Raw genomic sequence first — 27,424 nt, 5'->3', positions numbered from 1 at the left:
TGCATTTTCTTTTTTTTTTTTAAAGATTTTATTTATTTATTTGACACAGAGAGGTCACAAGTAGGCAGAGAGGCAGGCAGAGAGAGAGGAAGGGAAGCAGGCTCCATGCTGAGCAGAGAGCCTGATGTGGGGCTCGATCCCAGGACCCTGGGATCATGACCTGAGCCGAAGGCAGAGGCTTTAACCCACTGAGCCACCCAGGCGCCCCTGTATTGCATTTTCAAACAAAGAAATTTGCGATGACAAATGTGTAAGTATAAAAATTAGCATTAAAAATGATATCTGAGGCACCCGTTCTTCTCTGCATTACTAAAACAGTCCTGAGATATAGATTAAACTCCAACAAATGTAAGAGCTGTACTCACACACTCATTTAACAGAATCTGTGAAACTAAAACCAAACTACCTCGCCATCACACCAGGAAATGACCCTATGTCTAGTTAGAACCTGTGGGCCTAGTCTGACCACAGTGAGGTCTACGGTACAGTCCTTTGGGGTGGACATGAATTTCATTCCAGACCTAACAAGCCACAGACTACAGACACAACTGCACTACACTGCCTGCGGGAAGAAGGCTCTAGCAACAGGACCAAACAGAATGCATTTGGACCCATGATAAATAAAGAACCTTCTGGCAGTGACAGCTGAGAAAAATCCAGAATTGGATCGTAAGAAGGTCCCTAAATGCTAAAGGTAGTTTTTGAGACTCTGGTTTTCATTTGACTCCTCCTGTTCGTCGGGGAGGAAAACCATTAGGACTCTAAACTAGAATGGAATGTGGCTATTAACCTCAAAACACACTTGAGCGATCCCCTAACCTCTAGCACGGTGTCCCGCCCCCATCCAGACACCAGTACAACCTTAGGCAGTGATGCGGAGAAATTCACCATACGGATGATGAATATTCCCCTGCAGACTTTTTTTTTTTTTTTTTTTTTTTTTAGTGTCTAGCATTTGAAGTAGCATAAATTGAGGAATAAATAAAATAAAAGAGGAATAAATTGAGTATAAATAAATAAAATAAATAAATTGAGGAATAAATAAAATAAAAGAGGAATCCAAGAGATTCCTCTTGGAATCTCATAATCACTACGTTTAACACAGAGAATGGGAAGAGTCACCGACCGCTCTGTGGGGCTCTGTGGGACTGGACATCGTTCACCGCTCCCGGCGTCTTGTCTCCCGCGTCCCTCTCGCCGGACTCCTCGCTTACGGTAGAGTCAGCATCCGAGGGAGAAACTCTGCAGTCACAAAACAAATGCAAACATTAGGGAAAAAAGAAAGAAGGGGCCTGGGGAGACAGGGTGGTGGGTGGGGAGAGGTCGCATTAATTTAGATTGGAAGTCAGGCTTCCGGGCAAAACAGACAGAAACGAAACAGTTCCCAAAAACCATTTTCAAGGAACACGTCGATAGCACATGGTCCCCTCCTGAAGACAGTAATCACACGGCTTCTAGGGCTCAGCAGGCGGCATTCCAACAAATGCTAGGAAGTTAAGGGCCGGCTCCCTCAGTTACCAGGGCTCTGGACTGGCAGTCTGAGTCTGGCACAGATTGTATCATAAGATCTGTATTCAGGCATGGTTCCAGGTCAAAGGGGACGGCAGAATCCCAAAGAACCCAGGATGATCCTATCGTCAACAGAACCCCAAAGCTCTGAGAGAAGCCCGTACTTAAACACAAAAGAAACGACCTCCCCTGAGCTTTGATTCTGCCTCTCAGAAGCAAGGGTGATACAGAACCAGCTTGCAAGCGGTTAATCAAAGTCCTCAACCAGTTAGCACCCCTTCTCTCTGGGCCCCTGAGGGATGCTAAAGTCCTACATTAGCCATGCAGACCACTGAAATGTTGCACCTAAATGTTTAGGATGAGATGACCAAGGGAAGAGGAAAAAAAAAAAAAAACTGGCAAAATTATACTAACATATTCAACAGTCTTTAATGATTTGATTTATTCTTAGCCAGCAAGATGATTAAGCAAATAACATCTCTCTACATAATTCATTTTCTTTTGTAAAGATCGTGGTGTCATATCCATTAAAATTGTGAAAACTAGGCCAGAACCCCCCGGGGTAGGTTTTCTGGGAAGTCAGAAATTGTGACAGCGTTTCAAATGTTGGTATGATCACACGTTTCTTCCCTCTTCACAGGAAATCAAGATTTGGAGTTCAAAGCTCAAAGGCAGGCTGATAATTTGAGGCTTCGATACCCTAGTGTGATTGTGCTGAGATCTGAAGGCAGCTGCATAAAACCTGACTCCGAACTTTCACCCAGCTACGGCCCTTCTCCTCGGATCAGAGGGTGATGGGGGACTTCCAGGTGGCATGTTAACATGCAACCCTCCGCCTGCTTCCCTTTGATAGGAGAAATGGAAAGACACTGGGGATGGGGAGCTGGGCAGGGAGGAGGCGGTGCCGAGTCCATGGAAACATGCTAACGAGGGTGACAGCACGGCCGGAGGGAAAGCAGCAAAGAGAAAAGGATCTGATGAAAGTCCCCTGCAGACAAAGCAATGAAGGCAGAGCCGGCCGCTGGCACAGCAGCAAAGGCGAAGCCACCACTGGCTGAGTGCGTATGATGTACTGTGCACTTTTTTTTTTTAAGATTTTATTTATTTATTTGACAGATAGAGATCACAAGTAGGCAGAGAGGCAGGCAGAGAGAGAGAGAGGAGGAAGCAGGCTCCCCGCCGAGCAGAGAGCCCGATGTGGGGCTCAATCCCAGGACCCTAGGATCATGACCTGAGCCGAAGGCAGAGGCTTTAACCCACTGAGCCACCCAGGCACCCCATGCCATGCACTTTTTAGACATTTCTTCTGATACCATCTCCAGAGGGCCCAGAATGATCACCCCAGAACATACCCACCGAGCTAGGCAAGAGCTAATCAAGTATGGAGGTTGGGGGGTGGGGACACCACCAAAGCATCTGGCCGCCTCTGCTGGTCCACTGGTATGGATCAAGAACCCTCCGGTTCATGGACTTTGGGCAAGCTGCTGCCCGTCTCCGGGGCTGCGGACCCAGGAGATACTCACCATCAGCTCTTGGGACCCTGGAAAGTGACAAAACTGAGGAGGGAAACATGCTCTGCGGCAGGGAATAAGACAGAAAGCCTGATAAGAACCTTCCTCTGTGACGGACGTTCTTGGAGGGGATCTTGGCCTTGGGGCTCGGCACGTCTCCGTTCTCAGAGGGCGTGGTGTGGTCCTTCACAGGTCCGGGCAGTGGCGCTGGCTCGTGAATCATCAGGATGTCATCTTTATTGTGCTGACCCAGATGCTGCTTCGCAAAGTCAAAGCCCTTCACACTAGGGATCTGCAACTAAAACACACACACACACACACACACACACACACACACACACACACAAGCGAAGACAGTCAGTCTGAAATCTGAAGACTGTGAGAGCTGGCAAGACTGCTGAGTGCTGACTTCTGACCCGAGATCGCGCCTGCCAGCCCATCATTCTAATGCAACAAGCATCGCTCAGTCATTAACTGTGGGCACAGTGCTGTTCCCATGTGGGCTTTGCAGAAAAGACAGACCCTGGCGAAAGATTAAAGAAGAGTACAGGATCAAACAGCTAGACCCTAATACAAATCGTATCACAAGACGATACCCGACCCACTGTCACAGTAGCGCGATCACACGCTATGCGGTTCCGGAGGGAGTGGCACGAGCGAGATATTCTTTATAGAGAAATGGAGACTAGAGCCAGGATTTACAGGACAGGTAGAACTTGGAAATGAAAAGGGGCAGCTACAGAGAGAATGTTCTAGATCATGACCAGAGAACACTTCCGGGCTGGGAAGACAGGCCATCAGCTGCCCTAGAAGGGTCAGAATGTGGGGAGGGGAAGAAGGGGGGCCAACACCAAATGCCAGTTTCTAGAGCAGAAAACCACAAAATATTTCTGAAGAGGCAGATTTCTAAAATCCAAGCAGACAGGACAGAAAGGGCTGTCGAAGGGCCAATGATACCCACGCAAGAAATGACAAAAGCCTGAGCCCCAAACCCTAGCAATGGAAACGAGAAGGAATGAATAGATCTAGAGACCAGACGGAAGGATCTGGAAGCCAAAAATAGACACAAGAGGCAAAGGAGGGAAAGCAGCCAGTGATGACTTGAATGACTTCTAGGCAGGCATCCTGAGCAGGGGAAGGGACATTCATCATGAAAGGATGGTAACCTGAGGAGATAAAAAGACGGGTTTCACTTTAGACCCGCTTAGTTGGAGATAGCAGAAAAAGCTCCAAAGGAGAGTAGCCCCATGTAGCTGGACACGGAGGACAATAGCTTGGGGGAAATTTCGGGCTGGAGACAGGACTTTGAGAGGATCTGTATAGAAGAGGACAGGTAGGGGACCTGAGACTTTTTTTTTTTTCCTCAGATTTTTCAAGATGAAAACAGTCTGTGGATAAAATGTTGGGGAACATCTAATAGTTTGGGGCTCAAAGGAGGAAAAGGAGGTAAGGAAAAAATAGATAACCTCAAAGAAAAGAATTTGTGAAGTTCAATGTAACAGAAGGCAAGAGGATAGAGAATTTCTAGAAATAAGTGGCCAACAGAAGTCCTGGGGGCACAAGGAGGAAGGAGAGAGGGGTCTTCAAAAAGCCCCACCTCTCACACTGGGGGACGCAGAAGTCCTACCTGAGATACACCAGAATTACACCAAACCCACAACCCAGAACCCTGTCACCACGGAGCCCGGATCTCGGCTTCCGGCTTCCTGCAAAATCACAGGAAAGGTGCTTAAAAAGTACAGAGAACTGTGGGCACCAAAGGTGAGGCTCCCTTTGTGCGACACTAAAAGTGTAGGGGGGAGGGGTCGTGCATCATTAATCTGAGCTTGCAGGTAGAGGAAACTCAACTGCATTTCAGTAATTGTCCCAGTGGCCTCCTTGGAAAGGCCACAACACAACCGAAGCCCTTAGCCAAGCTGCATTCCACCCCTAGAGACAGTCCATCCGCCAAAGACAAAGGCCGAACCAACCTAAGGAGTTATTGTAGACAATGTGTTATGTAGAAGCAAAAGGTTTTGCCATATCTGTGTTAATTTTATGCCAAATGAGTGACAGCACCAGGGGCTTCTGTTGGTGATCTCGAAGGTCTTTTAAGCACCGCAAGTCTACGATCAGTGAAGAGAGGGGAAGGAGTCTGCAATGATGACTTCTGCCAGCAGAGGGAGACAAAACTTACTACAAGTGTGGTTTACAAAGATGTGGCTTGGAAACAAAAGGTAAAGACCCGGTGTGGCTGTATTTTCTAAATTAATGAGGTCATGTGACAAGGCCAAGCGACTCCACCATAGTCCTTGACTCAGGAACACTCTTTCATGAATATGAACCCAAACCTGCCGCCCTCTGGTTCCCCCTCCCCTCCAACCACTCAGGATAAGTCGATCTCCTCCTCCACAGACTGTGACCTTCAGCGGGGCTCCCTGAATCCCTGGGGGGTGTACGTCTTCCTAGGGGCGTGCAGCCACTTTGAGACTGTCAACCATCCAGACGGACAAGTTCTGTGTACGCTCCTCAGGATCACCAATGATTTTCCCAAGAGCGTGCCTGTAGTCTGGGCGTCGCGTTTCCCCTCTCCTGCCCCCCACCACCCGTTCTAAGGGTCCTTCTCCTGCTTTACAGGAGAGAGGCACCCCTTCACCCACAGGGAGTCTTTACCTAGCCACACCTCATGACAGCTCCCTAAACCAGCGGCCTCTGAATGAAAGAATCACAAGCATAATCAATGATCGCCGAGCCAACACCATCAACGCCATTTAATAAAACTTGGTATAATCTTTTTTAGTCTATTTCCCAGCAAGAAACTAAATGCCTCCAATGACCAAGAGATAATCAGTGTTGCAAGGCAGATGGTCTGCTTTACCAAAATTGAAGGAGGAGCCACAGATCGCCTCCTCCAAGCAGAGGTCTCCAAGTGAATGAGGGAAAGAAAAATAAAACAGCTCTACCTGTGAGCAGTCAGCGTACCCAAAGCCTTAGGAGTTAATACAACTGGTCTACCCTGACAAACGCGCCAGGGTTCGTGCAAGAAACAAGCGTATGTATGTGTCAAATGCTTCATTATTGTTGCTATTGGCAGTTCATATAAATACCTACGCATTCTCAGCTATCAGATAAAAGCTATGACATTAGATAAAAAATTTTATAATTCAGCAACAGGGTGTGACACACGGTAGACCGTCTGTAAATACTGGATGGCTAAGTGAATTTTTAAAAGTCAGCTGAAGCTTCAAACTTGCTGGCTCTTGTGGGGAGCCATGAAAAAGGGTATACGTCCTCAATAAAACACATGGCCATCGAAGCCCTGTGGGTTTACTGTTGATTCCCACCAACACTGTCAAGTATCTCCCTTAGATCCTTGCACTTCTCACCAGCAGGGTGAGTCTCCACCTTCTACGACAACAGAAATTTGGTGACTATTCGGTGTTTCTGCACGAAACAAAAGCTACCTTAGAACACCCAGAAGGAAGAAATTCGAGAAAATCTTGCCCTCTCATGGAATTAGCTCCTTTTGTTTCATCCTTACTTTCCAGAATGCTTTTTCTAGTTTTTCCATGTCTTGAAAAAAAAAAATTCTAGTAGTAAGTCTGGCTGTATCGTGTCCCCAGCTTCCCCATGCAGAATAAGCCTCGATCAGTATTTTATAGAAGAAGAGCCACAATGACTTAATGCCTTCGATATTTCCATTAGGACCCCTTATTTCTGAGGAAAGAAGGCTCTTTTGTTCCTTCTCTCTTTAATATGTCACAGAGGGGACAGCCCCATGGTCCGTGCTCCACTGGAATAACGGCGCTACCGAGTCAGAGCGGGCGGGTAAAGCAGGTCAGCCGAAGAACAGGAGAGATGCCTGGTGAGTTTTAAAGCACGTGAGCCGCGGACATACTACAACCCGGGCGGAACAAGACGGCGCGAGTCTCCAGCCCTCCGGGGAGCCGGAGGCCCTGGGAAGGAGCACTTAAGATGACAACAGAAGTCACAGAGCAGACCCTAGATGTGCCGGAGTAAAACTCTGCCATCTCAAAGACAGCGGCATTGTCTTCCCATTTCTTACTGGACGGATGAGATCCGTGGACGTCTCCACAGTCGCCGCGCTGCTTCCATGCAGAAGGCGGGGGCACGGTGTCCTTATGCCTGTGTCTGCTGTGCCATCAAGCCTCGGTCACCCTGCAGAACCCCAAGACTCTGCCGCCCCCAGGGCCGCAGTGGATCGCAGCCAAAGGACCGCCGGTGAACTGAACTCTCCACGTATTAGGTGCCACGGGGTCCCTGCAGACACTCAAAGGGCAACCCAGCCACGGGGGACGAGATGAATTTGGCTGAGACAGGGAGAAACGCCCGTGGAGCCTCGCTCTTCAGTCAGCTGTCCACGCGGCTCCCGAAGAGGTCATTCGGACATAAATGGGTTCAAGCTGCTCTCCCTGCTGAAAATCCTTCCGTGGCTCCCCACTACCTACAGCACCACTGCCCACCGCTGATGTGTCCGACAGCTCCTCCCAGTCTGGCTCTTGCCTCCTGTCACCCCAGTTTTGGCTGTGCCTTTGCGGACGTTTGCTCCATCATGCCCGACATAGGGGCCATCCCCTCCACCTGGGCCGGCTTGCACCTGGCTTCATCTCCGCTTCTGAGCTCCAGTCCCAGCACTGCCTCTTTCCAGGAGGCAGAGGCAGCCCCCCACCCAATGGCAGGGCAGTGGGGGGGCGTGGGGGGAGTCCTGTCCCTCCTCCCTGCTTCCAAGATAGCCTAGACAGACTTCCATTGCTATGTGTCCTTCTCCTTCCGGAAGCCCTGGAAACAGGGACTGCATGCTACCTGGGCTTGCAACCAGCCTGGCCCCGCCTGGCTCAGAGCAAATGCTCAGAGTTCGATGAACAGATACGCAGTGACTAAGGCAGCTCCGTGTGGTGCCCGCAGTGCCCACCGGTCAGGAACCACAGTCCCACGCCAGTCATAGACAGCGGACTGTCCCCATGGGAAGGAACAAGTGTTACAGGACCAGCGGCATCTAGCCAATGCTGTTCATCTCTTCAAACAGAGCCTCAACAGGGCGAGGTGGGTCCGGCTGCCATTTTCCTGAGACCAGTAAACGGGGATGACTTTAAAGAGACTCCAGTTGAAAGATAAGAGTTAGATTTGGTTTTTTAATGATTGGAAATAAAAAAGGACCTTGTCTCAAAATGTGACATATGATCAAATGAACCCACTCCCAGCCAATCCGAAGAGGCTTCCTGCTCACTACAGAGGGCAGGGGGTGTGGGGTTTTTGGTGGGCACGTGTATCGTCTGTGATGTTGGTAGCTCTGGGATTACTGAGCTCAAGGATCTGGGAGAGGAGCAGCGAGGCAGCAGCAAGGGGGCAGGGTGAGCAGAATACGGAGACAACAGAGAGCCAGACGAGAAGGAAAAAGAAGTCTTGAAGTCTCAGGGGAAACTGGGATCATCGATCAAATCGTCCCAAGGGATGGGCTAGATCGAGGCCCTTCACTACTGCCAGGTAAATCTTAGAAGAAACACTAATGAAGGAGAGATATGATTCTCAACTAAGCGGAGATCATCCTTTTCCTATTATAAACACACGACAGAATCTATACGGTAGTTTCCTGTGCCAGCAAAGCAAGGACCACCCTTCTGAAATGTCACGGAGGTCAGGCCCTCCACCCAGGTCAGAAGACGCTGATTCCCCAGGGACTCTGCCACACAGAAAACCTTCTGACAAATATGTTGTAGAGACAGACGCACAGATCCTCCAGCACACACAAAGCGAGAGCAACTCCAGGGCTGGAGACCTATTTGAAACTCTATCCACCTGATTTTTTTTTTTTTGAAGATTTTATTTATTTATTTGACACAGAGAGAGAGACAGCAAGAGGAGGAACACAAGGAGGGTGAGTGGGAGAGAGAGAAGCAGGCTTCCCGCTGAGCAGGGACCCTGACGTGCGGCTTGATCCCAGGACTCTGGGATCATGACCTGAGTCGAAGGCTGACGCTTAACGACTGAGCCACCCAGGCGCCCCGCTGTCCATCTGATTTACGCAACATCTCGTGCATGAAGATATTTCAGCAGTCAAAGTGAGAGGAGGAGAAAACTTGGGGAGCAGCCTGTTTTGAACACAAGGGATGCTGTCCTCTGACATCTGCATGAAGTAACAGATGATAGATGGGCTTTCCCAGGGAGTGTTTACGTTAGGGAACCTGGAACATGAAAGACCTGAATACATAACTATCTACACTGGGCATCGCTCTCTGCAACCACACTCTTTCACCAGAACAAAAACGTTTCCAAACTCGCTGTTGATCTTACTAAAATGAAATCCACACTATGAATGATTCAGTACCTCCAGCACTTCTCCCAGGGTTTTCCACGGCACTATCTAGTCTAAGAACAAAACAGTCTAAGCACACTCTCTAAATAATAAATGGAGTTGGGAATAAATATAATGTTAATGCACAAAATGCTTCCAATTCACTTGATAACCATCCACTTCCAATTTAGTCACGATTTTGCATTTTTACCGAATTCCTAAGAAAAGGAAAACTCTTCATTTACTTTTACAAAGTACAATAAATTCAGAATGCTTCTTTTTTTTATTCAGCAGGTGTACCATTGTAATGGGCAGAATTTTTTAGACGCAGACAGAATAAATCTAAAAAGTTAACAGACAACCCCTTATTTCTTGTCCTTCTCTCTCTTCCTTGCTTTTTCTTATCAAAGTTCCAGAGTCAAGTACGTTCCTCTAAATGTGTGAGACCCACGGAGGGTGCACATTCACACACACAGTGGACGGATTACCACCTTCCGTCCCCTTGCCAACGGCCCGTCCTCTGATATACTAGAGGTGAACGGCTACTGCGTTCTCTTCCAAGGTCTGTCAGGTTTCTTCCGCTCACACCAGATCAACCAAAACTCGATCCTTACCAAAACTCAATGTCTTTGCTCTGAAGCTGTGCACGACAGTTCAAGATTGCAGAAATCATTGAAACGTAAAAGTGAGAACTGCCAGTATTATGAAAACTAAATGGGATGCTTTGGTACAACATGAAAAAGATGTTTAAAAACATACTGCTGGGACGCCTGGGTGGCTCAGTTGTTAAGCCTTTGCCTTCGGCTCAGGTCATGATCCCAGCGTCCTGGGATCGAGTCCACATCGGCCTCCGTGCTCGGTGGGGAGCCTGCTTCTCTCTCTGCCTCTGCCTGCCACTCTGTCTGCCTGTGCTCACTCTCGCTCTCTCTCTCTCTCTGATAAATAAATAAAATCTAAAAAAATTAAAAAAAAATAAAAACACACTGCTGTCCAATTAGGTGTAAGTGAATGAGCTCTAGAAGATTACAGAGTTGGGGTGGGATCGGGGAAAAAAAACCCAGGGAATTTTACACTCAGGTTGCTTGCTCTTCTCCAAAGAAACCCACACTGGAAACTGCAGCTGGTGCATTTTGGTGTTGTTTTTTAATTTTTTTAATTTTAATTTTTGTTTTTGAGAGGGAGAGAGAGAATCACAAACAGGCTCCGTTGGTATCTCTGGTGTGGGACAGAGCCCAATGTTGGTATCCTGATGTGGGACTCGGTCTCACGACCCTGAGATCATGACCTGAGACTAAATCAAGCGGACACATAAAGGACGGAGCCACCCAGGTACCCCTAGGTGTGTTGTTTCTTACAAGAAAAACCAAACAAAATCCTCTGAGTAAACCAACAGTCCAAAATATAAAATGAAAAAAAAAAAAAAAAAAAAAAAAAAGACTCAGGGGTGCTTGGGTGGCTTAGTCATTAAGTGTCTGCCTTCAGCTCAAGTCATGATCCAAGGGTTCTGGGATCGAGCCCTGCATTGGGCTCCATGCATCGTGGGGAGTCTGCTTCTCCTTCTCCCACTCCCCCTGCTTATATTCCCTCTCTCACTGTCTCTCTCTCTCTGTGTCAAATAAATAAATAAAATATTAAAAAAAAAAAAAGAAAAAGACTCAGCATACATCAAGACTGGTGAATACAGACCCACTCATATATTTAAGTTAAAATATTTAAGGAGTATAGTGTTATTTTTCTAATGATTAATTGGTCTTGATCAAGGCGCACAGTGGCTTTCCAATATGGTGGATGGAAACTAAAGGAGCCGTCCAGTGGAACCGTGTACGAAAGAGACACACAGATCTGAGAAAACCTCCCTTGGCTCCTGTTCTTTGAAAATATCCAGGGTGAATAGAGATCAGAATTCATACAAACTGGATGTGATCTTTGAATTAATCATTTCGTAAATAAAATTACAGGAGAACTCGGCACCCGTGACATGGCAAAGCCTTGATACGGCTTCATCTTCTCGGCCTATAATTAAGATTACAGAAGAATTGTGGTTCCAGTAAGCAAATGTGAGGCAAAGAGATACTACCACTAAAGCCAAAAAAGTGTCCCTATCAGCTTTCTGTCCCATCGCTGAGCATCAAGGGCCTGGGCTCTGCCTACCCCAGCCCGTAAGACCGCCTGCGTGCAGGCTGGGGCTCACCCTCTCACCTTCTGGCGTTGCTGGATGCTGGCCACCGTGTCAGGCTGGAAGTCCAGCTTGTCCGTGCGGCAGAGTTTCCAGTACAGGATGACAACAATCACCATGACCACCAGCACTGGAATGACCACGCCGACAATGACCCACAGGTTGCTGCTCTGGGACTCGGGGGATGGCCTCTTCACTCTGTCCAAGGCTGCAGGGAGAGAAGACAAGCTGTTCACTAATTGCTCTGCACTCACTTACGTGACAGCCCGTCTGTGCAGGGAACATGGCTTCATCTGTGAGAAACCTGGAAGCTCTTTGTCATTTCAGGTTGAGGCAAAGGGTTAGACTCTGCGATCTCCTGATGGCCAGAAACACTGCCTACAAGACTACATCCTCAGTGCCCGAGGGACCATGGTGACATACAGACAGGTCATCCAATGGCAGAGCTAGGTTAATTCCAGGTCTCCTGACTCCTGGGTACCCCACTGGCTCTACCCTAATCTCACTGCAGGAACGTTTCCATACTAAAAGTCAGAAATCCCCATAAACAGTCTACGAACGTTGCCTTAATTTCTTCACCTGTGTATCTCTCTAAATTCCTGAAACAAGATTTAAGGTACCAGGTGTCAGTTTAAACATTATATGACCTCCAACTTACCTACTCAGAGTCTGCCCCTCCCCACGCTCCCGAACACCTCCCCCCCAGCCCCAACCCCGACCACTGCCACAGCCTCCCAGCTTCCACGGCCTGGGAGGAACATGCTTCAAGCGCTCTGCCTTCCTCTCCGTTACCAGCTCCTTTCCCTAACCTCCCCTCCTGGTCCTGGGCCCTCGTCTTTTTTTTTTTTTTTTTTTAATATTTTTATTTATTTGACAGAAAGAAATCACAAGTAGGCAGAGGGCAGGCAGAGAGGGAGGAGGAAGCAGGCTCCCCGCAGAGCAGAGAGCCCGATGCGGGGCTCGATCCCAGGACCCTGGGATCATGACCTAAGCAGAAGGCAGAGGCTTTAACCCACTGAGCCACTCAGGCGCCCCGGCCCTCGTCTTCTTCATTCTGCGCTCATCCTCTCAAAGGACTCAGCTCCTCTTAAAGCTTAGGTTCCAATTACCAAAATGTCCCCCTCCCCTCTGCTCAACCTTCTCACCAGTTCTCATCACTTCATAAAAACTACTCCGTGAGAAGGTGAGTTTCCTGCTTGCCTAAGTTGTTTTGTCCGGGGGCCTTTGCCTTATAAATGGTACCTTACTATTTTCTTTTTCCAAAGATTTTATTTATTTGAGAAAGAGAGAGACCGAGCAGTGGGGAGGGGCAGAGGCAGAGAGAGAAGCAGACTCCGACTGAGCAGGAAGCCGAATGCTGGACTCAATTCCAGGACCTGGAGATCCTGACCTGAGCTGAAGGCCGATGCTTAACCGACTGAGCCACCCAGATGCCCCGGTATCTTACTATTTTAAAGTGCATTTTATTATATAAATGTTGTCATCTCGATGCAGTGCACTTTACTCATTAATACGGTCATGACTCTGAGTCTTGTCTTTTCAAATATGGTTCAGTCTCCAGGGGCAGGGGCTCTTTTCATATTCCATGATGGTTAGCACCTGCCATGGGATCAAAATGTTTCTGCTCAAAGATGGAGCAACAGAAAAGATTCTCGGTGCTGGTTTACGTGTGGGCTCCGGCCTCTGAGAGACCAGGGAGCCAAGCAAGCAGTCCGCAGCTCGAGTGCCATGGAGGAGGCACGAATTACACAGCAGGGACCACGCAGGAAATGGAAAAAGGGACAAAGTATTAATCTTATTTTTAAATTTGGCCTGAAGAGCGTCTATAACACGTAGCTTATTTTGCATGAAAACAACGGACAATACAGGAGGGACAGAATCAAACCAAGGAGCTGTGACAACTGGATGCTCTTCTTAGTTCTGACCTGGGAACACCCGGGAGGGACGCACATGGACCAAAGCAGGCCCGGCTACCAGGGTCTACAGCTGTCGGGGGCTGAGGCTTCCAATCCCATGATCTTTATCCTGTGGTTTTTAGCAGGAAACTGATGGAGGAGAGATGCAAACAACAGAGGGAAGGCGCTTCACAGAGTAACACCCTAGAGTAACTCATCTTCTTTCAGAGGCTTAGCTGGACCGGGGCAACTCTCCCACAATCAGAGACGTCCTCGATGAAGACATATAACTATGTGCTTCGTTTTTTTCTCACTGCTTTGAAACAGAACACGCTAACATACAATTATATCTCAAATACACAAACCACCAATGGACTGTTTGCTTAAACTCTCCCCAACATCATCTGTGAATTAGACAAAGCGTGCCCTCGAGCCCTGGCCCTGCTTAGTTTCCAGGGACAAGTACAGAGGTCACAAAGAGCCTTCCGTTACCAAGGATCACTGTGAAGCTGTCATTTTATAAAGGTGCCTTCACAGCCTACGTGTTCTTTGTAAAGAACTTTCAATATTTTCTGATGCTCCATTCCTTCTAAACACTTACTTATCCCTTTACTGTTGGGAGCAAATATCACCGAGCTCCTACAAGGATTGCTCTCGGGCTCACAGGCAAAAGCGTTCACATTAAAAGAGCCGTCTGGTTCATAAAGGAACATTTAGAGAAAGACACTCTTCTGTGTCTCTCCGTTTTCTTAATTTTAAATGCCCAGAATCTGGGAGTTGAAAACTAAGGCACTGGGAGTAACCGCTGCCGGGGGCAGGAGCCAAGTATCTTCCAACAATAATACAGAAATATCAAAATATCTCTTTCTAAATTGTGAAGTACTGCAGGACGGGGAGGGAGAGAAACAGCACTGAACCGGGTAAGGATCAAGGACTTCTTTGTGTTGCAAAACTCAGCAGGAAGCCAATAAATGCAGAGGGCACCTCCCAGCTTCCTGTGTGACTAACTGTCCCCACCAACGTTCAAAATATGACAGACAAGATTTCAGAATAAATATAGAGAAAACAAGTTATTTTACATAAGGCAACATTTTTTAAAAAGTGAAATAGTACAGGCGTAGGGGGAAAAGTATTACAGTTAACTTAAGCTGACTCGCTCTAACCCTGGGGGTACAAAACGCTGGGTAGAGAACAGTTGTGCAGGCTACAAGTGCAAGTAGCTGAAATAAAGGACTTGGCAAGTAAATTTTAACAACGGACATTTTGGGACACTGGGATGGCTCAGTTGGTAAGGCATCTCAAGGTCCTGGGATGAAGCCCTACCTCAGGCTCTGGAGGGGGGGCTCTCAGGGACTCTCAGAGGCTGGGCAGGGAGGGGTTAGGGGCTCTTTGGGGGGGGGGCCCTCTGGTTCTCTGCTCAGTGGGAAGCCTGCTTCTCCCTCTCCCTCTGCCCCTCCCCCCACTCATGCTCTCTTGCTCGCTCTCTCTCAAATACATAAAATTTTTTTTTAAATGACGCTTTAGGGGTGCCTGGGCAGCTCAGTGGGTTAAAACCTCTGCCTTGGGCTCAGGTCAGGATCCCAGTGTCCTGGGATGGAGCCCTGCATCGCATCGGGCTCTCTGCTCAGCGGGGAGCCTGCTTCCCCCTCTCTCTCTGCCTGCCTCTCTGCCTACTTGTGATCTCTGTCAAATGAATAAATAAAATCTTTAAAAAATTAAAATAAAATAAATAAAAAATGATGTTTTATACAAGTGCCACATAATAAATAATAAGGGTTTAAGACATTACTCTATGCACACAAGAATGCTTTAAATTCAGATTTCATTGTTAGGAGAAAAGAAAAGCAGACCTGGCTTTTGATGCCAGCACAGCACAGACAGCACTTAGGGTCTACGCGTCACACACTTACGTTGGGCAACAGCACCTTGAATGCGGTAACCCAAGATAATGGCTGCTCTCTGGATGTCTATCTTGTTAATCAGATCTGAAGACCTGACTGCGCTGAGTCTTTCTCCATCTTGATCCTCCACAAAGTAGATGAGCTGCACAGGATTGTCTTCTCCCTCTAGCCTTGACACGTTGACCATCTGAAAGATAACAGAAACCATTAGCGTTTTTGAAGCTCCTATTTCCAGATGCCCTTGCTCAGGGCACTCGGTCTTGACTGTGTGATTCAGGATTCATTCCAAAGCTCATAATGAGCTTGTGACACCATTCTGGATCCCAGAATCCCCACGATGCTCTTTCAGTGGGAAGAGGGACAATGAATGTTACTCTGTACAGAATAACAAATGTGCCTCATCTTGCTCAAGATAGTCCCTGAGACAAATGGGCAAGTAGGACACAGAGAACACAGAGTTGGCCAAGTCCACGCAGTCTTAAACTGGGACCGACCACGTCCAGCCTGTCATGGGAGAATGCTGCTGTCCTCCCAATATGAATCATAAGGGTTACATGCATCCCTGGTTCTCAGAAACTATGCCTGGTTCCATCAATCTCACCTTGAATCTTGGCATTTTCTCTTTTTTTAGGGCACAACTTCTCAACCTTGGTACTACTGACATTTTGGGGGGGCTATCCCAAGTATCGCAGGATATTTTGCAGCATTACTGTCTTCCACTCACCAGATGCCAGGACCAATAGCCACACCTCCCTCACCAGCTGTGACAACCAAAAATGTCACTAGACATGCCAGATGCACCGGCAGGGGGCATAAAATCACCACCACTTGAGAATCACTGCTCTCGGGATTATAAATTCTTCAACATCTCACTCTCAACAACGGATAAATCACATGGATGGAGAATTAGTAAGGAAACAGCAGATCTGAGCAACACTATAGACTAAAGGAACCTAACAGACATTTACGGAACATTCCATTCAGTATCAACAGAAAACACATTCTCCTTAAGCACACATGGAACATTTTCTAGGATATACCATATGTTAGGCCACAAAACAGTCTCAACAAATTCAAGACAACAGAAATTATATCAAGTATCTTTTCTGACCACAACAGTATGAAAATAAAATCAATAATAGGAGAAAGCTGGATATTTCACAAACACATGGAAATCAAACAGCACACTCCTGAAAATACCATTAGACCAAAGAACAAATTGAAAAGGAAATTTTAAAAATATCGAGACAAATGAAAACAGAAATACAACATACCAAAATTTATGGGATATACCAAAAGCGGTTATAAGAGGGAAGTTTATAGCCATAAATGCATACATTAAGAAAAACGAAAGATTCAAGTAAAAAACTTGGGCATCTGGGAGACTCAGTCAGTTAAGCATCCAACTCTTGATTTCAGTTCAGGTCATGATCTCAGGGTTGTGGGATCAAGCCCCACATCAAGCTCCATACTCAGTAGTGAGCCTTCTTGAGATTCTCTCTCACCCTCTGACCCTCCCTCCTCTAGTCTGCTCGTAGTACACACTCTCTCTCTGAAATAAATAAATAAATCTTTAAAAAATAAAAACAAAAAACTAACTTTATACCTCAAGGACCTAAGGAAAAAAGGAAAAACCTAAGTCCAAGGTTAGCAGAAGGGAGAAAATAATAAAGATCAAAGCACAAATTAATAAAATCGAGAACAGGAAAAATTAACAAAACGAAGCATTGGCTCTTCGAAAAGCAGCAAAATTGATAAATCTTCAGCTAGACCAACAAAGAAAAAAGAGGACTCCAGTGAAAGTTACAAATGAAAGAGGAGACACTACAACAGGTAACAGAAACACAAAGGATCATAAAAGAATACTTTAAATAATTACACACCAACAAACTAGATAACCCAGAAGCAATGGATAAGTTCCTGGAAACACACAACCTACTGAGACTGAATCAGGAAGAAACAGAAAATGTGAACAGACCAATAAGAATTAAGAAGGCTGAATCAGTAATCAAAAACTTCCCCCCAAAAAACCCAGGACCAGATGGTTTCACTGACGAATTCTACAAAACATTCAAAGAATTAATACTAATCCTTCTCAAAAGTTTCCAAAACAATAAAGAGAAGGGAACATTCCCAAACTCATTTTATGAGACCAATATTACCATGATACCAAAGTCTACTAAGGTTACTACAAAAACAAAAACAAACAAAAACACCCTACAGGGCAATATCTCTTATGAATTGGATGCAAAAATTTTCAACAAAATACAAGCAAACCAAATGCAAGAATACATTCAAAAGATCATGCAACATGGGGCTCCTGGGTGGCTCAGTTGGTTAAGCACCTGAACCTTGGTTTTGGCTCAGGTCATGATCTCAGGGTTGTAAGATCACACCCCACATCAGGCTCCAGGCTCCATCAGGATTCTTTTTCTCTCCCACTCCCTCTGCTCCTTCCATCACTTCACTCATGTTCTCTCTTGCACACTCTCTCTCACTCTCATAAAATAAATAAGTAAAATCTTAAAAAAAAAAATCATGCACTATGATCAAGAGGGATTCATCCTTGAAATGCAAGGATGGTTCAACAAGTCAATCAGTAAGTTTGATAAATCACATTGATAAATGAAAGATAAAAATCATATGATCATCTAAACAGATGTCGGAAAAGCATTTGACAAAATTCAATTTCCACTCAAGATATAAACCAGCAACAAACCGAGTGTGGAAGGAACATATCTCAACATAGGAAAGGCTGTACATAACAAACCGAGAGCTAACACTGAAAGTTTTTCCTATATAATCAGAAACAAGGGATGCCTGTGTGGCTCAGTTGTTAAGAGTCTGCCTTAAGCTCAGGTCATGATTCCTGGGTCCTGAGATCGAGCCCCACGTCAGGCTTCCTGCTCAGCAGGAAGCCTGCTTCTCCCTCTCCCACTCCACCTGCTTGTGTTCCCTCTCTCACTGTGTCTCTCCCTCTCACTGTCAAATAAATAAATAAATAAATAAATAAATAAATAAAATTTGAGGGGGGGGGAATAAATAAATAAAATCAGAAACAAGACAAAAAATTCTCAGCACTCCTATTCAATACAGTACTATCCTAGCCAGTGCAATCAGACAAGAAAAAGAAATAAAAGGCATCCAAAGCAGAAAGGAAGATGTAAAACTGTCACTATTTGCAGATGAAATGATATTATATTAGAAAACCCAAAACACTCCACCTTCAATAAAGTTACAGGATACAAAATTAATATATTAAAAATCTGTTGTGTTTGTGAGGGGTGTGTGTGTGTGGTTTTTTTTTAAAAAAAATTTTATTTATTTGACAGAGAAAGAGAGAGAGATCACAAGTAGGCAGAGAGAGAGGGGAAGCAGGCTCCCAACTGAGCAGAGAGTCCTTCGTGGGACTCGATCCCAGGACCCTGAGATCATGATCCGAGCTGGAGGCAGAGGCTTAAACCACTGAGCCACACAGGCGCCTGTGTGTGTGTGTGTGTGTGTGTGTTTAAGTAGATTCCATGTCAAGTGTGGAGCCTAATGCAGGACTTGAACACATGACCTTGAGATCAAGACCCAAGCTGAAATCAAGAGTCCAATACCCAACCAACTGAGCCACGCAGGTGCCCCCATGTTTTCTCTATAATAATAATGAAGATTTTGAAAAAGAAATAAAATAGTACCATTCACAACAGCATCAAAAATAGTAAAATACCTAGGAATAAATTTAACCAAGGAATTAGCAGACCTGTACACTAAAAACTATAAGACACTGATGAAAGAAATTAAAGACACAAATAAATGGAAAGATACTTTGTGTTCATGGACTGGAAGAATTTGTTAAAATGTCCATATTATCTTGGGGCACTGGGTGGCTCAGTCGGTTAAGCATCTGCCTTTGCCTCAGGTCATGATCCCAGGGTCCTGGGATCAAGCCACACGTTGGTCTCCCTGCTCAGCAGCAAGTCTATTTCTCCCTTTCCCTCTGCCTCTCTGCGTGCTTGTGCACTCTCTCTCAAATAAATAAAATATATTTTTTAAATGTACATACTACCCAAAGCCATCTACAGGTGCCACCTATAGCCCTCTGTAGCCATCTAAATTCTAATGGCATTTTAGAAATAGAAAAAAATAATCCTAATATTCATATGGGATCACATAAGACCCTGGTAACAAAGGAGTCAAGAATACTCAATGTGAAAAAGATAGTCTCTTCAATAAATGGTGCTGGGAAAACTGTATATGCACAACCAAAAAAAATAAGCTGGGTCCCTATCTTATATTACTCACAAAAAATAACTCCAGGAGCACCTGGGTGGCTCAGTAGGTTGAGCATCTGCCTTTGGTTCAGGTCATGATCCCAGGGTCCTGGGGTAGAGCTCTGCATTGGGCTATGCTCAGCGGGGAGCCTGCTTCCTCCTCTCTCTCTGCCTGACTCTCTGCCTACTTGTGATCTCTGTTTGTCAAATAAATAAATAAAAATATTTTTTAAAAAAACTCCAATGGAAAGATTTAAGTGTAAGACCTGAAACCATAAAACTCTTAAAAGAAAACATAAGGGAAAGGCTCCTTGACGTTGGTCTTGGCAATGACTTTCTAGATATAACACTCAAAGCACAAGCCAAAAAAAAAGCAAAAATAAACAAGCGGACTGTATCAAACTTAAAAGCTTCCGCATAGCAAAAGAAAGACTCCACAAAATGAAAAGACAACATATGGAAAGGGAGAAAATATGCAACAAATCATATATCTGATAAGAGATTAATATCCAAAATATAGAAGGAACTCATACAACTCGACAGCAAACAAATGAAAACACACCTAAACTCATTGGGCACAAGATCTGAACAGGCATTTTTCCAAAAAATACACACAAAGAGCCAACAGGTGTATGAAAAGGTCAACATCACTAATCATCGGAGAAAAGTAAATCAAAGCCACAATGAGGTACCCCGTCACACCTGATAGAATGGCTATCATCAGAAGACAAGAGATGGGTGCTGGTAAGAAGATGGGGAAAAGGGAACCCTTGTGCATGGTTGGTGGGAATATAAATTGGTGCTGGCATTGTGGAAAACAATATGGACATTCCTCAAAAAATTTTAAATGGAACTACCATGTGATCCAGGAATCCCACTTCTGGGTATATACCGAAAGGAAGTGAAATCCACTATCTTGAAAAGATATCTGTATTCCCCCAGCCCCGCCCCTTCTCACTGCAGCATTATTTACAACCACCAAGACATGGAAGTGACCTAAGTGTCCATCTATAGGCGAATGGATAAAGAAGATGTGATGTGATATGCACACACATGTGCGTGCACACATACACACACATGGAATATCATTTGGTCATAAGAAAGAAGGAAATCCTGCCATTTGCAACCACATGGACCTGGAAGGCATTACGCAAACCGAAATAAGGCAGACAAAGAAAGACAAACACCGTATGCTCTTGCTTATTTGTGGAATCTAAAAAAGCCAAACTCATAAAAATAGAGAGTAGATAGTAGTTGCCAGGGACAGGAGTTGGGAGAAATGGGTGATGGTGGCCAAAGGGTATGAACTTCCAGCTGTAAGATGAGTAAGTTCCAGGGGTCTAATGCACAGCATAGGGCCAACAATGCTGTTTTATATACTTGAGAGGTGCTGAGTATAGATCTTAAAAATTCTCACCACAACCAAAAAAATTCTTACCACATACAAAAAATAGTAATGGATGTGTTAACTAATGTTATTGTCACTTTGCAATATATACATATATCGAATCATCAATTGCACACTTTCAACCTATATGGTATCATGTCAATTATCTTTCAATCAAGCTAGAAAGTTGTACACAAATTCACAATCACCTAGTCAAATAGTGCTTTGATTTGTCTCAGAATTGATCTCCCTCTGGTGCCCTCTCATATTAGGATTTCAGAATCTGGTATCCTTGCTGTATCACAGTTTTACATAAATACATGTTTCTATTTTGTTGCTGTTTCTCTAATAATATTCAACAATTTTACTACCCTTGAGACTCCAGCAAAATGCAGGACTAATGTCAACAATGAGTCCAAGCCCTCTATTTTGCATAAGCAATTTGAATTTTTGGTCTCTACATTTGTCATTGGCAAAATGCAGCTGCTACTTTTCTAGCCACGTGTACAGAATTGTAATACTGCCCTGCGTTCTGGACACGGCTGCGGGACTCCTTCTTCCCCACTGGAAACTTCTGGCAAATCAACAACTTCATGATTTCACTGTGAATGCCTTCTTCCAGATAATTTAAAAAGATCCTTAGCAAACAGGTCCAAACTCTCATCCCTGGAGAATCTGTTCTTTATACCTCCCCATTCTAAGAAGGGCTCATCTATCCTGTCCTTTGTTTGCCATGTCTAGGCTCATTCCCTGACCACTTCTACTCCCTAACCACCTACTCCCTTCCCAAACTGGGCTGTAATGATTAATTTTTTATTAGCCCTGAGAATGGAATACTATCAAAGGACTATGTGAATGTTTACTACACTGAAAAAGTTTTGATACCTTTTAGAAATGGTTTCACCTGGCAGAAACCAAGTTCCAGTGTATTTGGGTATATAATTAAAGATTCTATAAACTCATCCAATCTAAAAGCAACAGCCAGTAAAATCTAATTCTAGCATCCTTACTGATGACTTCTTATCAGATTCATATCTGGAATCCATACAACCGTAGTAGGATGGAGTCATCATTTTGGGCAATGTTTTCAATTTCATTTTTTTAAGTTATTTTCTGATTAAAATCACATGTTCACTGTACAAATTACATGCTCATTGGAGAAATTCTGAAGACACACAAAATGTATAAAAAAAAATGAAAATCACCTGAAGTTCAATCAACCAAAGAAAATTATTATAAACACTGTGGCGTACTTCCATTATTTTTTTCATAGGTTTCATATTAATATTTGGATGACAACGCATGCATTCTTTGGTAATCTTTGTTCACCATATCACTCTATTAATTTATGTATTTTGAGAAAGAGAGAGAGTGAGTGGAGGAGGGGGCCAGGAGGGGAAGGGCAGAGGGGGAGTGGGTGGGGGAGGGGGCCGGGAGGGGAAGGGCAGAGGGAGAGGGAGAGAGAGAATCTGAAGCAGGCTCCACATGGAGTATGGAGTGGGGCTTGGTTTCTCGACCCTGAGATCAAAACCTGAGCTAAAATCAAGAGCCGGATGCTTAACCCGCTAAGCCACCCAGGTACTCCTCAATAGTTTTTTTTTAATGACAATGGCCACCTAACATTCCAACATATAAAGATTCACTACAATTTATTTACTCATTCTCCAACTGCTGGTCATTGAGGTTGCTCTCATGTTTTCCCTTTTACAGATGATATTTCGATGAAGAGTCCTGAACTGTTGCACATGAATCCTTGTCTACGTCTCCTCATTGGGTCACCCTAAGGGGGGAAAGATGTGGGGCACAGTCCCAATGCAATCCGTCGGGAGGCACCACTGGCTGGGGGTGGCTCGGTTCACTTCCACAGACCTCACACTCCTACCTGAGGGAACTTGCACAACTAGCGTAGCACTTCATTAGGTAGTTTAATGAGGTCTCTGTTCTACGTGCATAAATTAGCCTCCACAAAGACCTTGAACTCTACGAAGCCAGGGCTGCTAAATAAGGCAAGGCTTTTATAGGTCATTTTAATTTCTTCTTTGTTTAATGCTTATTTAATGTTCTCAATTTTTCATTAGCTTTTAAAAATTTCTCTATACTTGACTGTAACTGGCGAAGGAACGACTCTGGGAGAGGGAATCAAGAGCAACGCTGCCGGGGAAACTCGGTAAGAGGGTCACATGACAATGCCAACAGCTCAAGGCAAACTCCCGCCACCCCCGGCCAGGTCAGCTGAGTACCCTTCCCTCTGATGCCCCTGCACCCCCCGGGTCTCACCGGCTTTCCTGTCTCTGCGATGCTTTAACTTTAAAATTTTTTTATTTTTATTTATTTGTCAGAGAGAGAGCACACAGGCAGGCAGAGTGGCAGGCAGAGGCAGAGGGGCAGGCAGAGGCAAGGGAGAAGCAGGCTCCCCGCCGTGTGGGGAGTCCGATGCGGGACTTGATCCCAGGACACTGGGATCACCACCTGAGCCGAAGGCAGCCGCTCAACCGACTGAGTCACCCAGGCGTCCCTCGACGCCTTAACTTTAAATATCCCGTTTTCCTAGCTCTAGAAGTCAGCAGTCAATAAATTAAAAAATCCAAAATATCAGAATTCACATTGAGATGGGAATAAATTACAGCCCCAACCTCCAGCTCTCTGCGAGCACTTGCATTTTTGATGGGTCACTTTTGGATTCAAATGAATCTGTTGTTTGTGGCCTTCCTGCTAGTTACAAAATGGACTGTAGGGTGACGGATGGTAACTAGACTTCTTGCGGTGGTCGCTTTGGAGTGTCTGCAAACATCAAATCATTATCTTGTACGTCTGAAACTAACATAATGTCATATACCAATTTTACCCCAATTAAAACAACAACAAAGTGGAGATAGTTGGGTAACATGAAACCACCTGCACTGGCTGGAGTCAGGGAGGATAAAGTGCTAAAGGGAGGACACAAAATTCTCCTCTCTCTGATCCCGTAAGGTCTCTTCCAGATGGATGATTTATAGCTATGATGCTATTCATAATACTTACCACTGCATAAAATTGACTACGTTTTTGGTAATTAAAAACTACTCCAAAAAACAAGGTCATGTTGATGGCATGGCAACCCAGTGACACAATTTTCTTGCCGTGCTCCCCATGGGTCTATGTGTCTAGACTCTAGTCGAACTGAAATGCGACCACGCTCACTTGCTACCAGATAGAGTCATCAGTCCCAATGAGAATTTTCTCATGGCATCTTCCACTTGCCTGAAAATTCCGTGTGTTTTTAGACAAATCTCTGCCCCTCCTTCCCTCCTCCCTTGGCCTTCTTAGAGTACCTGCACCACGCTGTTCCCAGCAGCGATGGTGGCCCTTCTCCACATCCGCCTCCGCGTGGACACCTCGCTGAGCAGCTGGGCCAGCTTGCGCTCCATCTCAGCCTGAAACACTTCATTCTGGAGCTGCTTCTCCACGACGCCCAGGAGAACTGCATTTACAAAATGAAACACACACAGGCCCCGAAACAAGTTAGCAGCGGAGGGAAAATGAGCCCATGTGGAGGACAAATTAACGTGGGATTCCTATCACGTGCCCGCCCCTCAAGAGGAGATACTAAGGAGAGAAAGTGAACATGATCGGGGTCACGGGGAGCCCAGCAGTGCTGCTCAGGAGTCTTCTTTACAGTGCCAAGCTCTTACACAGGCTGGGGGCCAGAAGTCCCAGGAACTCGGCAGCATAGAAGCTTTGGAGCTAAGAACTCCCACACACAGGCAAACATTTTATCCAGCCTTATTTCACAACTTCTGGAAACGCTCTAGTTCATATCCCATCTAGACTCAAGACTTAGATGCACGGACTCACCCCAGATAAGGGTGCCTGTCTGAAAAACATCTGCTGTAAACAAGATTATCAAACAGATAATGGGCTTGTCAGCACACGGTCAGAGGAAAGACCCCTGGGCTTTGCAGCCAGAACCGGCTCAACTCCGCCTGGAGATAGCCAGCAACGAGTCTCCGAAGTACTAGGAAAATGATCTGGGAAATGGGGCCACTGCACCACACAAAGAAGTGGAGCCTTTCCACGGGATATTGTATATGAGGCAAGGAGGACCGACAGGGTCTGAGAAACCACGAATGGTGACCGTCACCACAGCACACGATTCTCTCCAGGACCAGTCACTTACTGTACCGCTCGCACACTGAGCACATCGTGAGGGTGTCACTCTCTCTTAGACTTTGGTTACCCAGTTAGAAAGCCTGTCTGCGATGCCATAGCTATACATATCTGACCCAGGCCCACAAGACTTTTTAAAAAAAAACCTTATTTGCTCACCAAGCTATCTTATTCATCCTCATAAAGCCAAACAAATAAGTCTTTTTAGGAAAAAAAAAAAAAAAAGAAGAAGAAGAAAAGAAAACAGAGAGAGAGAGATCCTTGCTTTGGAACTCTATCCTGTCTGGGATCAGAAGACTGTCAATTCCTGTTAGACCTTCCCCTAAACTTGATGTATGAATTTTAAAGAAAGCCAGTCCTTTTTGTGCCATAACTCAGCGGGACATATTCCCACAGCTGAATCTGAATTCCCTTCTCATTCATTCTTTGCCAAGAATTTAAGGGACATGGTGCCCTGAATTTAGGACTCAGACGCACGAAAGGCGACATCACACTCAGTACATCTGCACAGACTTTTTATTCGTACAGCTGCCAAAGCATTATGTAAGTCCAACATACCTGTTCTCACCCAGGAGGATTTCAACAACTGAGATAAGTTCAGCTGTGGGTACTGGAAGGCTATAAAAGGGAAAGGAGGGAAAAGCGTCAGAACAAGTTTGCACGCACCAGGAAGGTAAGTCTAGGGAGGACCCGCTAAGTCACGGTACTTTGCCTTTCCACGGTTATTTCGCCTTTAGTGCAAAACGTGTTAGAACAAAATGCCAGACTGGTGTGAAGGCAAGGACCACAGGCAGTTTCTGAGCACAGGAAAGGCAGAGAAGGAGAAGTAAAAGGCTGGCTCGAGTGACACAGTGGAACACGGCTTCACCCAGAGCCCACCCACGCACGCGATCCCCTTGAAATCTCACTGTTCCAGAGCAATGAGATTTCACACTGTGTTCGCTGGGACCCAGGATTTGCCTGCAATGACTCCAGGTAAAGTGACACTATGTCCTGGCTTGCCCGGGACAGGCCCGGGCTACCCCCGCTGTCATCCTTACTCTTTGACGCATACCTGCACAGCACAGAACGAACGGTGCAATTTGTGAAGAACAATTTCTATCCCTGCCTACTTCTGCATCTGACAAGTCACCCTTTTTAATTGAATTAACCGCACACGGAAACACACAAAGTCATTAGACCATTGGGCTGTTCCATTTTTTTGAAAAGGAATTTGATGTGTTTTTTGGCCTGACTTCAACCCTCGAATCTACTGTTTTTTGAAGTAAATGTTTACCCCACCCCCAGCCCGCTCCATGGGCACCGTGATTCTAATTGCTTCGGCCAGGAAGAAAGGTTTTGTTTGTTTTCATCTATTATTCTTTTCTTAGTTTTGTGCGTGCATGCGACAAAATTTACTCTTTCTGGCGTGCGGCTTTATGGCTTTTGACAAATGCACAAAGTTGCATAACCACCACCACATCAAAGATACAGAACAGGCTCATCAGCCCCCAAAAGTTGCCTTCTGCTACTCTTCCGCAGTCTAGCCTGCCTCCCACCCGTCACCCCTGGCAACCACAGGTCTGTTCTCTGTGCCTCTGGTTTTACCCTTCCCAGAACTGCTGTAGTCTTTACCAGTGCCCTGTACTCTCAAAGGACAATAATAAAGCAAGGCCAGTGGGTGAGGCGGGCTCCGGAGGCCCCAGCCAGAACTGACTCTGAGAGGCTCTGATTTTATCTGATTTACACTCTGGACTTCAGCCAAATATTTCAAAAGAGATCCAGCAATGAAAACACTTGTGGCCACTTTCCCAGCGTTTGGTGAGAGCCATACTCACGTTCTGCGATCTGGAGCACGGGGTACCCCAGGTAGAAACTGAACTCCACCACGCTCAAGTTCCTGAGCAGCCGACTCACTTCTGTCCCGTTCAAAAACCCCCGCGTGCCTCTGACCGCAAAGATGATATTCACCGGGCCCCGCCGAGGGGCCGGCCTTGAAGCACCCATGGTGATATTCAGGATCTAAAAAGAAGGAAGGTGGGATCAGCTTCCAAAAGAAAGCGAAACACTGAGCTAAAAGCCAATGGTTTCTCCCTTACACTTTCTCTCACTGATTTTTTTTTTTTTTAAAAGAAGAGAATATTTTTCAAAGGAACCAACCAGCTCCACAACTTGGTTCCTGTTTGCAATACTTAAAATTCTCAGTTTATTGAAAATGTTTTTCACATGAAGCGATGAACCGAACACGTGTATTCATAGTCCCTCCCTGCCCCGCCCACTCCAAATCCCACTGAAATAACAAGAAGCTGAACAAAGGGGAGTAAATCCACAGCAGCTCCGAGAATGGAAGAAAATCAGAGATTCTGTCA

At 45.6% G+C, this 27,424-nt stretch overlaps 1 protein-coding gene across 1 annotated transcript in view; it reads right to left on the bottom strand.

Annotated features, from left to right (window-relative positions):
* The window catches only part of KIAA1549 (KIAA1549 ortholog), a 144,524-nt gene that overhangs the window by 44,566 nt on the left and 72,534 nt on the right, over positions 1-27,424 (bottom strand). Inside the window, exons 8-14 of the mRNA XM_046020242.1 lie at positions 26,894-27,077; positions 25,635-25,694; positions 24,242-24,390; positions 15,294-15,471; positions 11,512-11,696; positions 3,122-3,318; positions 1,127-1,242 (exon numbers count right to left, since the gene is read on the bottom strand). Coding sequence (XP_045876198.1) covers positions 1,127-1,242; positions 3,122-3,318; positions 11,512-11,696; positions 15,294-15,471; positions 24,242-24,390; positions 25,635-25,694; positions 26,894-27,077 — 1,069 coding nt within the window. The remainder of the gene's footprint in view (positions 1-1,126; positions 1,243-3,121; positions 3,319-11,511; positions 11,697-15,293; positions 15,472-24,241; positions 24,391-25,634; positions 25,695-26,893; positions 27,078-27,424) is intronic.

Source organism: Meles meles, chromosome 10 (assembly GCF_922984935.1).
Source record: "Meles meles chromosome 10, mMelMel3.1 paternal haplotype, whole genome shotgun sequence".
Taxonomy (NCBI): domain Eukaryota; kingdom Metazoa; phylum Chordata; class Mammalia; order Carnivora; family Mustelidae; genus Meles; species Meles meles.
Note: the sequence above shows the minus strand (reverse complement) of the source record. Positions and strands in the feature narration are given on the sequence as shown.